We start from the raw sequence: 18,739 nt of genomic DNA on the forward strand, positions 1-18,739 counted from the left end.
TCCATATCGGTGCCAGTTTTGTTAATGCTATAGAAATGCAGGGCCCAGTCTTACAAATATTACGTGCCGGAATGCTTACTATCCAGTGAACTCATATTGAATTACACAGGCTATTTAAAATGCACTGTAAGCAGGATTTGAAACATGTTAGTGACATAGCTAGAATTTCCCATTATTTTTATCTGTGTTAGGGAGTAGAGTTATATACCTATGAAGATGTCATGACTTCTCTCCCCTCTGTATTTACATTTTTAAGAACTTCCCCCCCCCCAAAAAAAAAAAGTACATGGAGATCCAGAATTCAGTCTCTGGGGATTTTCAGCAAGGATTGCACATGGTTAACCTCTCCACAACCAAGTCCAAAAGAACAAAAGGAATTAACTTAATTCTTAAGTACCAACTTTATAAAATCTTATAATGATAAAGAAACGTAATGATAAGTTAATTTCTACAACATAACATGGCTACTTTGGAAGAGAGGAAGTGATCAGGAACAGTCAACATGGACTCACCAAGGGAAAGTCATGCCTGACCAACCTGACTGCTTTCTATGAAGAGGTGATTGGCTCTGTGGATGTGGGGAAAGCGGTGGACGTGATAGACCTTGACTTTAGCAAAGCTTTTGATATGGTCTCTCACAGTATTCTTATCAGCCAGTTAAAGTAGTATGGGTTGGATGAATGGACTATAAAATGGATAGAGAACTGGCTAGAGCATAGGGCTCAACGAGTAGTGATCAATGGCTCCATGTCTAGCTGGCAGCCGGTCACAAGCGGAGTGCCCCAGGGGTCTGTCCTGGGGCCGGTTTTGTTCAACATCTTCATTAATGATCTGGAGTATGGGGTAGATTGCACCCTCAGCAAGTTTGCAGATGACACTAAGCTGGGGGGAGTGGTAGATACGTTGGAAGGTAGGGATAGGATACAGAAGAACCTAAACAAACTGGAGGATTGGCCCAAAAGAAATCTGATGAGGTTCAACAAAGACAAGTGCAGAGTCCTGCACTTTGGATGGAAGAATCCCATACACAGCTACAGACTGGGGACTGATGAGCTAGGCAGCAGTTCTGCAGAAAAGGACCTCGGGGTTACAGTGGATAAGAGTCAGCAGTGTGCCCTGGTTGCCAAGAAGGCTAATAGCATATTGGGCTGCATTAGTAGGAGCATTGCCAGCAGATCGAGGGAAGTGATTATTCCCCTTTATTCAGCATTGGTGAGGCCACATTTGGAGTATTGTACCTTGGCCATAGATTTCTAAAAACTATATCTCCCTGTTAGGCATGTGGGTTACAGCTGCATCTGTTAAGAGGAGAAGAGCACCCACATGTTGCTCTTTCACAGAGATTTTTCTTTTACCTGCCCAGGTAGTCTCTCCATAGCCTTCTCTGTGGGCCTTACATGGTATGGAGGGTCTTGTGCACCACAGATGAATTGTACATTTACAGAATGTAGGTCCAAATTTACAATTGGTTTAATCCTATACGTAGGATAATTAATCCAGTCACCCAGCATCTAGTGAAATAGCTGCAGTCAGATCACCTTTATTTTTCACAGTGGCCACCAATCATCCCTAAATCATCCCTTGCCAGCAGTTATCAAACAGTGATGTCTCATATAACCTAATTGTGTCCTGCTCTACGTATATGGAAATAATAGTGATATTTCAAACACCTCTTTGTGGTGATTATTGCAAAACGTTTATTTTTGTAATAGTAACTTTAATAGCTGGTAGGCTGAGAGGAGACTCGCCTACTATCTGACGTGGGGCGGGGCACAAAATAAAGATAATCTATCTTCCCAGCACTTCTGTGTGCCACATACCTTTATTACAGCAACCACTATGGATGGCTGGCAGTTACGGCAAAAACTAGGGAAAAGATGCATTTTTTCTCTGAAAAAACATCAAAGTCATACATTTGCATGGGAAAATGCAAAAGTTATGGATATGTTATATACTTTGCCCAAAAGAACCACTTCATTTATGATGTGTACAGAAAAAGGATTGAATGAGGGGCCGTCAGGTATAGATTTTAGCTTCTTTTTATTTTTTAATAGGTTGTACGTAATGCATACATAAAGATTGTGTATGATTGATTTTTTTTTCCCGTCTCCCATTCCTCATGAATCACTTGTGTTCCTAGATTGTTAGGTCTTCTTGTGCATTTATATAACACACAGTAAACATTCATGTCTGCAATGTTGTTGAAGCTGTGTTGGCTCCAGAATATTAGAGACAAGGTGGGTGAGGTAATATTTTTTTATTGGACCACCTTCTGTTGGTGAAAGAGACAAGCTTTCAAGCTACACAAACCTGAAGAAGAGTAAACATTCATGGAAGAGTTTTTTGTGGCAGATTACAAAGCCATAACTTGCTATGTAAAAACACTAAAAGTTATCATCTTTGTCATGAGTCATGGCTGTGATAAATAAGTAGTTTTAGGGATCACTGTCTTAGGTTTATTATGCTTTTTTGATAGAAACAAGGAACTTCTCTGAATACAAAATGTATTTTCACTTCTATATCATATCACACAGGTAAAATTTGAAAAATTGGTTTCTTATATGTAGAAATATTCTTTGCTTTCCATACAGATTTTGGCCTCGGGGATCTGTCGCTCAGATGACCATGTTGTGAGTGGTACATTTACTGAGCCTTTTCCAATCATTCTTGGCCATGAAGCAGCTGGTATTGTAGAGAGTGTTGGAGAAGGAGTGACTTATGTGAAACCAGGTATGAGAAAGCATCAAGCACAAATGAATGATAAGTAGTTCACACAGACCATTCATACACCTGCTCCAACATCAAAGTCACTGACATGTATGAATTCCTTCATTGCAGAGGAAACAAGTAATCCAACATTTCAACCTTCACAGGGCCTTGTCAAGGATATTTTGGAGGCAAAATATGTTGTTTAAGTCTTTCTTGCTGTACTCCCAAGTGATCTTTCCTATTTCAAAAGTTTTAGCCTGTTCACTTCTAGTTTTGTCAGAGGCAACCAAACCCTTCATGCGACTGTGAAGTGCTTCTCCTTCCCCAGCATTTGGAACAGGTGCTTACTTGTATTTCACTCAAAGGGCTGCCATTTTGACCTCAGATCCCCATGAGAGTTCCAATTCAGCAAGGAATTTAAACGTATGCCTAGCTTTATGCATGTAAACAGTCCCATTTACTTCAATGTGATGACTTTGTTAGGCATGTGCTTAGGTACCTTGCTAAATCAGGGCCCAGGTCATCAGACTTTGATGGTACTGAAGTTCACACTGAAGTTCAGGCTTAGCATTTGAATGACACTAGCACAGAAAGTGCTTAATCCATGTCCTCAATTCATCTCTTCCAGAGAAAAGATTATTTTCCTCTCCCTGTTCTCCCAGAGAACACGGTTTCATTGTTTACTGTTCCTTTCACAATATTATTTGCATCATAGAGCTGATAAATATAAAACCCAGGAGGAGTTTCTGATCTTCCTCTGCATGCTGCAAGATGAGTCACCAACTCCTGTACTCTTTTCTCAGTAATTCTGAACTGTGAGTAGGGATAAGCACAGTGTTTTAAGATAAAATGTGAAATGAACCAAATCTGTGTCCAAATCTTGAACTGCATCCAAACTATTTTTTAAGGATTAAAATATTTATTTACCTTGCCCACCTCACCCTGTTTCTGTACCTCCTGGCTATATCGGTAATGTAAGTGCTTCAGTAATGCAAAAGCATCTCTTCTTTGCTTAGTGGAATTAGAAAGGACTAGAAATCTTCCAAGAGAGCTTATTCCTAACCGATTTCCAGATCAAATTGCTTTGGACAAGCTTCAGATAAGCATGCACATTTTTGGACAAGTTTTGACTGCAGATAAACACCTTTTCTTTTGAGCCTGGCATAGAGAATATGACATCATTTGGCCCAGAGAATTAATTTTAACATGGTACTTTTAATTCTAACTACCATGTAATTTCATTGGGGTCACGCTGTACCTTTGGGCAAATCATCAGAACAATTTTTACTTTGGAATTCTGTTGTTGCCTTGGGCACATAGACCTGTGGTGTGGACAGTGAGACAAAGGAAGAAAGGAAAGTGTCTTTGCTAACTGCAGTTCATAGGGCAGCTGGAAATGAGATCTATTGAACTCCTGTTCCAGAAGACTGTAACAACAAAAACTGGAACGTTTCTTTCAGCAGTCTTATATTACTAAGCCCATGTCACAGTTATCTCAGATTTGTTGCTTTCTCCCTTCTCCATCTTCTAATTCCCTATAATTCATTTCCCTAGATAATCTGGCACTAGAAAGCCCTGACAGCTTTCATTTAAAGTTAGGCATTATGTGGCATTTGTTTATCCAAATTATCTCTGTGAAACCTTTTGATGTTTGCCCATTGAGACTGGGCTGAGAAAGGTAGCTGTGGTCTTCCAAAATACATCATCCTGAGGAAAACATTTTTTATTCTTTTGTGAGAACCTGCAGTAAAACAGGCAATCACTTTTTTTGGTAGCCTGTATGGAACATTAGGATGTTATTTGCTGGGGTTCCATAGTGTATTTCTCCACTTTTGAGCTAGATTTGTGTTACCTTATTAATGAAAATTAGCAGAATTTTTAACAATTACCATGCCATTACTTGTCAGCAATGAAGCTACAGGTTCTGACTTTGCCAGGACTCTAGCACTGTGGCAGCTATACCATAATTGCAGTTGCATTAAGAACTTCATGTTTTGTTCTGCAAAGGGTCTCACATTTCTTTAGTACAATGGTATGACTGCAGCTGTACTCCAAACTTGCATATATCATTGCTTCCATAACAAGGATTCCTAGGTTATGTCTATACTGACGGCGGCAAAGTTGCCACTGTCAGATCGATCTTTCTGGATCGATTGAGCGGTCAGTGTAGACCCACTCAATCGATCAGGAAGTCGACACAGGAAATCCATCCCCTCAAGTGGCGTAGTGCTGCGTCAACGGGAACATGGTTCCCATCGGCGCGGTGCAGTGAAGACGGCTCGCAGAAGGGAAGCACAGCAGTCATCAGGAGTTAATCAAGCTACCGTGTGTAGCTTGATTAACTCACGTCGACTGCCACCGAATTTCCAAGTAAGTGTTGACCAAAGCCTAGAATACCATTGTTAAATAAACGTATAGCGTAGGTTTTTTTTTTTAATAGTTAAAGGAAATTTTGCACCAGTCCGAAGCTGTTGAATTTTATGACATGAAAGAGAGACTCGTTCATCAAGTTTCAAGTTCTCTGTTGTTCGAGGGAAAGTTTCCCGAGTTGGAAAAGAGAAGACCAAGAGTTCAGATCCTCACGTAATTAACTACTTTATTTTTGTCTAAAACCATAAAATCCTAACCTACCAGACAGTTAAGAAAGAGCCGCTGAACATTTTTAAATATTAAAGGCAAATTTATGTGCCGGTCTGAAGCTGCTGAAATTTAATTTGATTTATCAGAAAGACAAACTGATAACCTCCTCAAATATTCCCTAAGCGTAAGAGAAAGTTTCCAGAGCTGGAAAAAGAAGAAACCAGGAGTACTAATCCACATGTAATTAACTACCATTTTTAGCTTATGCCTGCAGAAATTAAATTTGTTAGTCTTTAAAGTGCTATAGGGCTCTCGTTGTTTTTACCCTTTTTACTGGTTCTTTGTATTGGTTGAATGTGACTCACCTCCCTCATTAACATCAGTTACAGTGACATAAGCGCTGGTGTGGACAGGGCTATGTTGGCGGGAGAAGCGTTCTCACCAGACGCGCTACAGCTGTGCCACTACAATGCTGTATGTGTAGACAAGCTGTCACTCACACACACATTCTCCTCCTGTGATCTTCTGGGAGTTGCTTACCTGTTTGCATCCCCATGTTGCAACAGCAGGACTAGAAATGGAACAGAGAGTCAAGACTGGTGGTGATAAATGAATGCTTCATTTCCTGTTAATACAGGTCTTTTGTATGGAATTACAAAAGAACCTATACAGGCCTATTTAATTTAGCATCTCTCAGCCCCCATACCAACCTTTTCCCCACCATGATCCACGTTACAACAGAATGCAATCATGTTTAACACGTGTTAACGGTTTTGGGAGGGAATTAATAACAAGATTCAACTTATGACAAAATGCTGGCTTCCTGGATATCCCCGATGTGCGTATTTAGTGCATTTACTTATTTAGCATCAGGTTAATATTCAATGTGTGGTGTAGTATGTTATTGTTCTATTGTAACTTTGCCTTAATAAAGTTTATTTTTAAAGATTCATGACCCCCCTCCTAGCTAGCCGTAAAGAAAGGAAAGATGGTCATGACCCACTGAATGCTTTTCTGAGACTCAAGGTTTTAAAACCAGGCTCCACTCTAACAACACTTCATCGTCCCCCTTTGAGAAATGGGAAGTGTGGTAGATGATTCATTATAATTTTCAAAAACAGCATCACAAATTATGAACAGGCAGCAAACCTTTGTCACATAACACATATCCACCACATTTACAGATACCATCTATTGGGATTTCCTAACGTTTTTTGTGTTGGAATTCCCAGTTAGAACTTTGTGCTAATAGATTTTGCAGTGAATTTTGAGTCTTGATAAGAGAAAAAATGTAGGTACTTACTAGATATTCCATTTGAAATGGAGGTAGTGAGACGTTCCAGGGTTGCCAATCTTGCATTTTAGTTTTTAACTGACATGAAGATCTGAAGCTGATTTTTTTTACTGACACAGTAAACTTTTTACTGACATCACTAAAAATATCATAAACAATACAATAATGTCACAAAAGCGTGTACCCACTCACAATATTCTGTACACAGGAATTTGGAATTACGCAATTATTTTAGCTGCAGTTAATTGATCAGTCAGATTCTTTGGGCATATGCAATAATAGAAAACATGAAATTGATAAAGGGTTGGTCAGTATAGTTTTATGATACAAGAAGTGATTCTGAACGATGAGAATCAATGTCAAAATACAATACGTTTTATTTCTACCCAATTTTATGGACATTTTCATTTATTTACAGATTTACGGACAGTGTTAAAATTGTACACATTGTACACATTTTTTTTACTGACTGTCCTTAAATTTACGGACAGTTGGCAACCCTTGTGCTCTTACTGCAAATGTGTTCGTGTAATAACTGTCTGTACCTGCTACAGTCTTTTACTTGTGTGCTCTTCAGTATTATTGAAATTTTCATAACTGATCTGTTCTATTACTAGGAGACCACGTCATCCCGCTCTTTGTGCCACAGTGTGGTGAGTGTAGCTTTTGTGTAAGCTCCAAGGGCAATCTGTGCCTTAATAATGAGTGAGTTTCATTGATTATTGATTCATTTTATTGATTCATTGATTGTTATCCTATCCTAATTTGATATTATTCATACAAAACTAATCACATTTACAATATCTAATTTACCCTTAATTCTGGGTGTCTTTTGAATAGCCTTCATCCAGCCCGTGGATTAATGATGGATGGCACCAGTAGGTTTACCTGTAAAGGAAAACAGATACATCATTACATCACAACAAGCACCTTCACTGAATACACAGTGGTGCACGAGACAGCAGTTGCCAAAATTGATGCAGTTGCTCCTCTGGAAAAAGTGTGTCTGATCGGCTGTGGATTTTCCACCGGTTATGGGGCTGCCATCAACACGGCCAAGGTGAGGATTATAGTGTGTGTTTAAAGAACAAACTCTGTTATTGGGGTAGTGATGATTATTTGTGTTGTCTAGTAAAAAGGGCATCAGCCTGAGAGTCAGGAGCGCTGTTTGACCATGGGCAAGAAATATCACATCTCTGTGCTTTCCTCAATTTCCCCATCGGTATGGCGCTTTGAGTTCTGCAGATGAAAGCTATATATAAAAGCTAAGTATTACCATCACAGGCAATATATTCTCTGTTAGTTTGTTAGTTTTTATTTCTTTATCTCGTTTTAGGCTCATTTTTAGGAGTAAATAATCTTGCATTTACTGAATTGCAAACAAAGGTTTTCTTTAATTTATATTAAATAAATAAAGGCCGGCTATGAAATCTTTCTTTCCCTGTAAGCATGGAGTTCTTTAGAACTTGACAGATTTCTGTGGAAACAGCTTTCAAGCTGCAAAATTGAGCCAGTTCAGGTTTCTTTTTTGAATATATTTAATGAAAACTCGAGAGAGAGAGGCTCCAGCTCAGCCATGGATGTGAACAACCTCTAAAGTTTACATGGAGGATTCAGAATCCAAATCCACGTGAGAGCTGAATTTTTCAGCTGGCCTCGTCTCCAGAATAGGGTGAGCCCAAAGTCCTGATTTGAACGCCCCCAAACTCGGGGTGGCATGAGCAATCTGGATCTAAAACTACATTTTGTGACGTGGGAACATTTCTAATAAAAACTTATTCTCAAATGTGGGCTTTGGTAGGTTTTATCCAGTTGTAATCCAATAATGGAAACCTTTACTTTGCATAGAAAAAACTCTTTCAATCAATTTACAGGTGTAGTATCCGATACAAGCAGTGTCTAACATGAAAATATGTACAAGATAACTAACGCAGCTGAATCACTACACATCACTGGAATTCTAAGAGAGTCCCATGTTCTTATGATTATGCAGGTAGAACGTGGTTCAACTTGTGCCGTCTTTGGTTTGGGAGGAGTTGGCCTCTCTGTTGTTATGGGCTGTAAAGCAGTTGGGGCTTCCCGGATCATTGGGGTTGACATCAACAAAGACAAATTTGCCAAGGCTAAAGAGCTAGGAGCCACCGAGTGCATCAACCCCCAGGACTTCAAAAAGCCCATTGAAGAGGTGCTGATGGAGCTGACCGGTACTGGTGTGGACTACTCCTTTGAAGTCATTGGACGGATTGATACCATGGTATGTGACCAACAGATGTAAGATGTTGTTCATCAACTCGCGTCCAGAGGCAAGTGCAGTATTAACCGAGAGTTGCTCATCTAGTGTCTTGAGCCAGTCTCAGGTGCTCAGTGTCTCCTTCAAGGTGTGAAGTGGAAATTCAAAATCATCGAAGCCACATGCCTGACACTGATATTCTGGGGTGGAGCAGGGAGCTCGGTAGAAACTTTGAAAAAATATATACCGTCCCCTATGCTGGCTATGTTCAGCTGGGAGGCAGAAAACTCTGAGAGCCTTATTCTCCTGTTCATTATTCCAGTTTTAGGACATGTAATTCCATTGATCTCTATTGAAATCAATTGAGTTATGCTCCTGTAAGACTGGTATAACTGAGTGGAGGATCAGAACTAAGATCGCATTCACAGAGATTTCTTTGCTTTCTTCCATTTGAGGTTAGGCAGTATTTTTCCCCCTCACCCAAGGAAGCAGCATTGGGGTTCACCCCCAATCCAGCAACTCTTCCCTATCTGCAGAAGCATGAAGGCATCTGCACAAAAACACTGTACCACCACAGCAGCACCTGGAGGCCAGGACCCATGCTGCCAGAGAATAGCCTTGTTATCCAGAAACCCCTTACAGGAGGTGTTCAAGAGCATAGAGGGGTAAAGTAAGTAAGATAATGCTGACAGGATCAGCAACAGCCTTGACTTACCCTTTAGAGCCGCAAAAACTTTGGGGAGGGGACAGTGCCTGGAGGAGCAGGCCGATAGACTCCTCCTAGCCATGGATCCCAGTCATGGAGAGGCCTTGATAGGTTGGGTAATGGTGATGAATGATGCCAAAGAGACAGCACTACCCTCTTTGACTCCCTTTACCTATCATCATTTGTTTCCACCAGGCTTTTTGTCCCACCTCAGTTCAAGATGGCAGATGGGTTGATATGGGCCACAATATTTATTTTATTTATTCTCGTTGATACCAAAGGGACTTGACAATATTTTCAGTCACACAAATAATTAACAGCCCAGAGTGCAAAGTATTTCATAACTTCGCTTGTAGACAACTCTCTTTGTCTGATTATAGGGTATTTCTTTGTTTTAAATCAGACAGCTGCCCTGGCCTCCTGCAACAAGAGCTATGGAACCAGTGTGATTGTGGGAGTGCCTCCTTCATTATCACAAATCTCCTACAATCCTATGATGCTCTTCACTGGACGCACCTGGAAAGGGTCTATTTTTGGAGGTATGGACATGAGAAGTAACTAAACTCTTTTGTGTGTTTGTGAAAGTCATAGAATCTTGGAACAAATTTTTCAAATTTGGGTGCCATAATTAGGTGCCTAAACCCATATTCAGACTCCTGAATAAAGGAACTGGTTTTCAAAGATGGTGAACACTATTCTGCTGATCAGGGAGTATCTTGGGCCCAAGAAGGCGAAGACAATGAACCCTTGTTCATTGATACAACTTTAAGCAGTTAAGTAAGTGGGACTTGGGGTTTCAGGTCAAGTTATCACTGGTTTGTTCCCACTGTACCAAACACTGTTAAAAATCTTTTAAACTTTTCTTAAAGACACAGAAGACAAAGGAAAAACTGTTAAAGCTTTTGAAAGGTGAAGTATTAAGTAAAGCTTTCATTTTAACAATATTCCTTATTCCTTCTCCCTGTAGCCATATAAAGTCTTTTATAGGGATAAACACCTGCTTCATGTCTTTTTGATGGCTTAAACGTGGTGTTAACTGTCCTTTGGGTTGGGGGGAGGTGGGGGGAGAATTTAGATGGTCTTGAGATGTTGTTGAAGTCCAGTCCTGTTTTCTTTAAGACAAAACAAGACAAGCACACACAAAAGGGGGAAGAAAAGGATAGCAAAGATTTTTTTTAAATGCAGTTTTTGTGTCTGGTGCTGTCTTCCATATGCCGTCTTGCTGCCGGAGAAAAAGTGGGCAACTTTATTTATGAGCCACTTTAAGACCTGGCAAAGTTTTACCCCCATCAGGTTGCTAAAGGAGTTGCTTTTACGTGCCTCTGGTCATATAAGCCCACAGCAACGTTAAGGTGGAGTTGTCTTGGCAGCTAAGCCAGACTTACTGGACAGAAGACAAAAGCAGAGAGATAGGAAAGTGGAGAAATCAGGTGGGGAACAAAAACAAAAGATGAGGGAAAAGCAGGAACCCTAGGCTCACATTCCAGGTGTTGTTCAGGATTTAGATGAAGTCTGTGAGGGTGGCATTGTCATCTGGTTTCTTCTCTCTAGCCTGGCCTGCCTGATCAGCATGCCTTTTAACATCAGGATATGAAGGCCCAACAGTGGATGGCCCCAGGAGATGGTGGGGGTGCCAGTCATTATGCTAAACCTTGCTTCTTCAATCCCACCCATGCCCCTGCTCCTGGTTAGTGACCTGCAGACAAACAGTGTCCAAGAAAGGGTGACCACCTCATCCTGTTTAAATTATCAGCTAAAACATATTTTAGTGACGTCAACTATTAACATTTTCTCCCATTTCTAGAACCTTTCTGTTTGCTGTCTTGTCAACCCATGACTTCACCAGGAGCCTTGCAGACTCTTAATTGCAGGGTTCAGGGTTTGGTTTTGGTTTTTACTTAATCCAGTTTGTACTACTTTACTTATCTCCCACTTTTTTTTAGAAACAATTTTATTAACAGGCTGAGCTGGATTTTTGTTACATTGGACAACTTAGAATATAGGCCTCTGCACAACAGCATTTCTAGCTCCCACTGACCTCAGACACTGATAAGGGTCAGGAAATTCAAGCTGTTAAATTGCCCAAAGCACTTTATTACTAATTTCAATCAGTTTTGTTCTTTAGAGTGATCCAGGTAACAATGAACTCATCCAAACAGCTCAGTTAGTTGTGATCCATTAGAACACACTTTTTTAGTCTTCTGTTTTACATGTATTTTCCACCGGGTTCCTTATTTGTTTCCTCACAAACTCTGAAGTACCAGTTTTATTGTCTGTTTACAGTCAAACATGGGAGGGAGCAAGCTGATTCTCATCCTCATTTTATGACTTTATTTTTGATTTCAAAACAATTCTGACCATGAGATTTCTGCGAAACTCATGCCACTAGAAATAAGATCTAGGTTGCCTAAAAACTGACTTGGGCCCAGATCCTCTCTGGGAGTTAGGCACCTAAATACCTTAAGGATCTAGACATTGGATCTCTCATTTAGGCACCCATGATTGAAATAACTCTTACAGAAAGTCATGTAGAAAATTAAAAATCAGTTCTAACTTGTTACAACACAATTACCTATTTGGAGTGATCCAGGTTAAAATGGATTGAAGTGTAAAGTAAGTTCCTAGAACTTTAATGACCACTTTCAAATAACAACACAGGATTTCTCCCATCTTCCATTTCTTCCAGAGTATTTAAAAGGTATGTGAAAAAAGAATTATAAGTAAATGGCACACTTTGAATTCTAAGCACACTCTGAGGTTCTGAAATATGATAGGGTACACAGAGCATTTGGTGCCTCTTGGAAGGGGCTCTGCAGCTCTGGTACACCCCACTTCAGTGATGCCTGTAGGAAATTATCAAATCCAAATTTCTGTTTAACAAATCCACTTCCATTTATTGCCTAGTAATTTGCTATTCTCATTTCTGTATATGTGTTTGCAAATGTTAGCAGTACAAGGTTAGTTTGGGTAGCTAGTGTAAGTCACATGGAATGATAGTGAGTGGGGAAGAATTGCAAGGCAGTAAAGGAACTGGTTGGATTCTATAAAGAATAATTTGCAGACATTCTAACATTTGGATTTGTTTAAACCTGTAGAATACTTGTAAAGAAAGTGTTAAATTAGGTTTAAGGCGCTAGCTTGATTCCACTGAAACATACTTTCAATTTAATATCTTAATAGGACTGCCTTTCTAACAATGCTTTTGTTCGCACATAGCATTCCATGGGTAATTGTACTTTGACAAGTCCAAACAAAGTCGTGATTGATGCATGACTCTGCTAAAAAGCTTATCTATTATTTTAAGTCTTCAGGGCTTTCAAACATCTTATCATAGAATCATAGAAGATTAGGGTTGTAAGGGACCTCCGGAGGTCATCTCGTCCACCGCCCTGCTCAAAGCAGTACATGGGATTCTTCTGTCCTAAGTGCAGGACTCTGCACTTGTGCTTGTTGAACCTCATCAAATTTCTTTTGGCCCAATTCTCTAATTTGTCTAGGTCACTCTGTATCCTATCCCTGCCATCAAGCATATCTACCATTCCCCCCAGTTTAGTGTCATCTGCAAACTTGCTGAGGGTGCAATGCACCCCCTCCTCCAGATCATTAATGAAGATGTTGAACAAAACCGGCCCCAGCACTGAATCCTGTGGCACTCTGCTTGTTACCGGCTGCTAACTAGACATCGAGTCATTGGTCACTACCCATTGTGCCTGATGATCTAGCCAGCTTTCTATCCATCTTATAGTCCATTCATCCAACCCATATTTCTTTAACTCACTGATAAGAATACTGTGGGAGACCATATCAAAAGCTTTGCTAAAGTCAAGGTATATCATGTCCACCACTTTCCCCAGATCCACAGAGTCAGTCAGTTCATCATAGAAGACAATCAAGTTGCTCAGGCGTGACTTACCCTTGGTGAATCCACGCCGACTGCTCCTGATCACCTTCCTCTCTTCCAAGTACCTTACAATGGATTCCTTGATTTTTCTGGGGACTGAGGTGAGGCTGACCAATCTGTAGTTCCCTTGGTTTCCCCTCCCCTTTTTTGAAGATGGGCACTATATTCACCTTTTTCCAATCATCTTCACCAGCATTTAATTATTTTTATACATTTCTGATTTCAGTGGCAATATGCTGATTATACGTTATCTATCTTCTGTCTTTCAGGCTGGAAGAGCAAAGATTCTGTCCCTAAACTAGTTGCAGACTACATGGGGAAAAAATTCAACCTGGATGCATTAATAACCCACACTTTGCCTTTTGATAAAATCAACGAAGGATTTGAACTACTGCGGACAGGGAAGAGGTGAGATTCATTTATTTATTTATCTTATTTGTAAATACCATTTCTATGAAAAATTCACTGTAACACAGTGCAGATATGGAATTTGGTTTAATAACTAAATAAAAAAAGCAGAGCACTGACAAGAGTGGACTTTGAGAATTTAACTCTGTCCTCACCACATTCCTCCACCGTCAAAGATGGATGTTAGCACCACTGTACTGTAAAGTCGAAAGACAAATGTTAATCCCAGGTTCTTGATCTTGGAATTGTACCTCAGGTTATCTTCTGTACTCTGTACATTTCCGTTCATTGCAAAAAAGTCTAATCAGAGGCCATTTTTAATTTTTAACTTTTTAAATCATGCTCTGTTATTGGAGGCCCTCAATTTTTTGGTAAGTGACTTACTATGTTCCAGCAAGTATTTTATGTTCCCCAAAAGAAGGGGTCATGATCCATCATTGTTCCTTAACAATACAAAGCAACAAACAAAACTCTCCTTCTGGTGGAAGTGAACTTAAATCACTATATTCATTTAAAATTCTGTCTTAGTAAGCATATATGGGGCTTCTGCTGGCTTCAAGGGTCCTTGGAAAAGAAGAAAAGCAGTGACAAAATTTCATATTTCTAAAGTGAGAGTTTACAGGTTCTAATATATTTAATCTGACTAACGTCATGAAAATTATAAACTCATGCTGCATTTTCATGGGAGATGTAATCAGAATCACTGTTTGCCAGCAGGCTTTGGTGAGATTCACCATCGAAACAAGTGGAAAGTTCCCATTTGTATGGGAGAGAAACAAAGTTGATAACATTTACATCTTAATATGACTAGAGCCTTCCCTTTTTCAAGCATCTAAGATTTTCTGCAAATCATGCACATTTTGAGAATTAGGTCCAAATTCTGGTTTTAGGTGATGTGAGTCCCTTCTAGCTCCACTGAAGTAAGTGGAGTTATTCTGGACTTACACCTGTGTAACAGAGGGAAAAAATTTGGCCCTTCACACTTTAGCTTTATTCGAAGGAGTTTCTAGCTGCATAGCACTTAATTTTTGGTTTTGCACTGTGCATATTTTATGTATTTTGTAAATACTTGTTTTCAAATTCTAAGTCTTTGTGTGGTGGAATAAATAAGAGTATAGCAATAACAATAAAGTTAGGCTCACTGAATTTTGACAATCATTTTCAGGAAGGGGTAAGGTTCAGTTGAGCAGTTATTGAATTGTTTTAAAATAATTATTAATTATTAAAGTCATGCTGAATTATTACAGTGAGCAACTTATCTTTTCAGAACATAAATGGGAGCCAGAAATAGGGTAGTAGCCAGTGTTAGGCCTATATTGTTCTTTCTCAAAATGTGTTAGGGCTATTTTAGCCAAAGTTTAATTAGATATTGAAGTTATTTTATCTTCAAACACTAAATGGAATTACTTCCATATCTTGTTGCATCCATCTGCGTTTTTTTCCCTAGTCCATCTAGTGACTCACTTTTTTAAAATGAAAGCTGAGACTGAAGAACAATTGAGATCTGTCTGCATCCTACTGGCTAGTCCTTTGCCTCTCCCGGGAGGATGTGCCCTACACTTTGGGGGAGACTGCTTTAGAGGGAGCATGTAGTGTAAAACCAGCAGAAACTGGATTTCAATTTGAGAAGTGATAGAGAAAGTAGAACTTACCCTATTTAGTCTGGTTGAATGTTTAGGTGGTAGGATAATATCCAGTCGTGACATGAAAGCAAAAGGATTGCGTCTCAGGATTTGGTTAGGGAGGTCTACAATAATGACAAAACAGTTCCTCCTAAAAGGAAGCCATATAGTTAGTATAAGGTATGCATAAGTGATACAGCACTAGGAAATTCACTCTTGGGAACAGTCGTGAACTGGAAAGGGAATTACTAGATGACCTCATGGGGCTTTTCCATCTCTAAATTCTGTGATTAATGGCCAAAGCACTGATGGGCTCATGAGTGAAATATATGGCACAACAATATCCAGAAGGTGCAGATGTGACTTGAGAAAGGAATGCATCCTTATGCATTTCTATTCAGCTAAATTTGCAATCAATTCTTTTGTAGTTCAGCTAATAGCGTGTTAGTAGGAGTATAATGGAGGATGATCTTATCCCGAATCTTTTGAAAGTCCCATGTTGACGTTTGGAACATGGATTGCCAATCATTAACCTGTCATTTTCTATTTCAGTATCCGCACTGTCCTGAAGTATTAGAATCCCTGAATGCTAGGAGGCACGTGGATTATCAACAGCATGACACATCTCATCCAAAATCTCCTCCCTGCAATTTCCATAGCATATAATCACAAAACAAAGTGTGGAAAGTCTTGCATTATTCTTTGCTACTAACAGCTGAGTAAAATGGATCAAAGTAAAGCTGGAGTCATCTGGATACACTTTGATTAATAAGAAAGCATCTTTCTAAACACAGAATTTGAAATACGAACTCCTGTTTGGAGGTCTTTTAAATAGAGAAAGGCATATAGGAAGGAAATCGATCTGTTTCCTACCAGGATATCCTACGAAGGCCCCTCTATTGGTGATTTCTTTAAATCCTTAACACTGTTGCCCCTTTCTGCACGGTGTCCTAACTGTTTAATTAGTATAATTAAAAGCAAATGAGATTTGTGAAATGCCTTGATTCTTTTTTGTTTTAAATGTTGCACAACCTGATTATATATGAAGTGAGAGAGAAATGTTTCTTTAGGTCTCTTTCTAGAATCCTGGGAGGTGCTAATTTTTCATCAGTTATGGTTCTTTATCCATCTTGGAACAATCTGGTTTTCTGAATACCCAGAAGAAGAAAGTTATTGTAAAACCCTCAAGGAACAGGTGACGCTAGAGATTAAATCTTTCAATATGTTACATAATATTCAACAGTGTTGTGAAAGAATTTGCAATGTATGGCATTAATTGGCATGGTATTAGAGAGCTCTTTTACTTACTGATATACCAACTAGTTCCGATTTAAGTATATTATAATTTATGCATCGTTATATCGTGTCATTAGTTTTTTTAAATTCTCTGAAACCTGCAAGATGCTATGCCCTCCACTCCCTCCGAAAGATGGAGTCCTAAAATCTTTCCAAGTTTTTATTCAAATATAAGTATTTTAATTTCTCCATATTTCTTCCTCCAAACTCCCAAACTTCTCCTTCCGTGTATGGTCACTCAGCTAGGTAGAAAGGTTTGTAGTGTCTGAAGATGCCAACAACCAAACACTGAATGCCTGAATTGTCAGCTCCAATAGATGATATGTAACCGAGTCACAAATCTAAATAAATGCCCCAGGGTGCTTTACCATTGCACATATTGCTCATTTTGCAATTTCAACTTTTATAACTCTGAAATCAATGTATGTTAATAAAAAAAAATTAGGACCATTTACATGCATCTTGTTCTCCTGCTTGCTTAAATTAGTTGTTGTGTTGATCTGGGAGGAATGTAGTTTAGGACATTGGTCCAGTTTGTTTTTATCCAGAAAACTTGTACTTGGAAATTAATTAAAGCAAATACATTAAAATTTGCATCATTACATAATTACAATGTTTCTATTAAACGCCACATAGTTTTATGCACCGTTTAACTACAGCAGGGGTGTCAAGCTCATTTGCTGTGGTGGGCCAGAATTGAATTAAATGTACTTCAAGTGGGCCATACATACCATAAAGTGAAATAGTCAGCACAACCATTTTTATGTAGTATTATATTTTATTTGCTAGATATCAGCGATATAAAAACTGCAGTAAATTCACTTCTAGAACTACTACTATTTTATGATTAAAAGAATCAATGATTAAGAATTATAGTACTGCGCGATGCCCCAAGACCACACTGTCCCTCTCCCGCCTTTTGGAGCGCTGTGTCTCGTGCACACAGAGCTCCACGTACTGCCGCCAGAGTACACAGATCTCGTGGCAGCACGCGCTGCCGCGAGATCTCGCGGCGTTGTACCCTCTGGCGGCAGCGCGCAATGCCACCAGAGAGTACAACTCTGTAAGATGTCACGGCAGCGCGCGCTGCCACCGGGGGCCAGACCAAAAAGGTTGGCAGGCCATATCCGGTCCGCAGGCCGGATGTTTGACACCCCTGAAATACAGCATCAGATGTGAATTCTTACCCCTTTTTATAAAAAAGCAAATGTGGACAAAAAGGGAAAACAGACAGAGCAATATGGCTGCAGTCTGAGAGATTGTGCAGCTTGTAAATGATGGAATTCTTGTTATCTGTTACTGCTTACAACAATGGAATTCAGGTTAGAACTCAATTTCAGACACTATCTGTAAGAATTTTTGTTTCTTATTTAAGCCAGTAGACATTCAGTAGACAATCGGTACGGTAGCAGTGTGATATATACACTTGCCTGTGATTTTGCTTTGAGCAGCGTTTCAGGGACCTTTCCACCTTAAGGATCAGCTTCTAGTGCCATCATTGAGATGCGATCCTTAAGAAAGATGTACCCTTTGAAAAGAATAATTCAACCAAGGCTGCTGTGGGAAGGGCACGCGGTCAATGATACCCTAATAATCAACACTGCTACACCTAGCCCAACCACACTCGACCAGATTCTGCCTTCATTTTCATTTTCGCCATCTCACTAAATTCATTTCAATGGGAATTCCGAAGGTATTGCAAGTGAAATGACCTTGTGGGTAAATGTGAGTATTATTTCTTATTCATATTGTGACTCAGTTTCCCTGTTCAGTTTGGTATTGCTACTTTACTGAATATATGGAGCTACATCAAATGAGGCTGTAAAGGGGTTGTTGCAGAACTGAACAGAAAAAGTAAAACAATGACACAAATAAGACAGTCTCTCACATACCCACCTTCAAGGGAGTTAAAATAATTGAATAAATAATTGAATAAATAAATCCACTCAATTGGTGGAGAATTTTTCTAGCTGGCTCAGTTCACACTAGGATG

At 39.5% G+C, this 18,739-nt stretch overlaps 1 protein-coding gene across 2 annotated transcripts; it reads left to right on the top strand.

Moving 5' to 3' along the window:
• Nucleotides 1–2,688: 2,688 nt before the first annotated feature.
• Nucleotides 2,689–18,733, top strand: LOC137149619 (alcohol dehydrogenase 1-like). 2 transcript variants are annotated; one of them, XR_010918814.1, is made up of 7 exons: nt 2,689–2,730; nt 7,201–7,288; nt 7,424–7,643; nt 8,577–8,837; nt 9,923–10,058; nt 13,374–13,521; nt 13,690–13,826. XR_010918814.1 is itself a non-coding variant. In XM_067543147.1 (7 exons), exons 3-7 carry the CDS (start codon nt 7,446–7,448, stop codon nt 16,025–16,027), a joined length of 759 nt encoding a protein of 252 aa, XP_067399248.1. In that variant the 5' UTR covers nt 2,689–2,730; nt 7,201–7,288; nt 7,424–7,445; the 3' UTR covers nt 16,028–18,733. The 2 variants fall into 2 exon arrangements, 1 of the variants encoding a protein (XP_067399248.1); XM_067543147.1 differs by lacking the exon at nt 13,374–13,521 and adding an exon at nt 16,003–18,733 and having other exon boundaries at nt 13,690–13,828.
• The last annotated feature ends 6 nt before the right edge of the window (nt 18,734–18,739 follow it).

The sequence above is a fragment of the Emydura macquarii genome, unplaced genomic scaffold, assembly GCF_026122565.2.
Source record: "Emydura macquarii macquarii isolate MOO-44397 ecotype Brisbane River unplaced genomic scaffold, CSIRO-AGI_Emac_v2 contig_784, whole genome shotgun sequence".
Classification (NCBI taxonomy): Eukaryota; Metazoa; Chordata; order Testudines; family Chelidae; genus Emydura; species Emydura macquarii.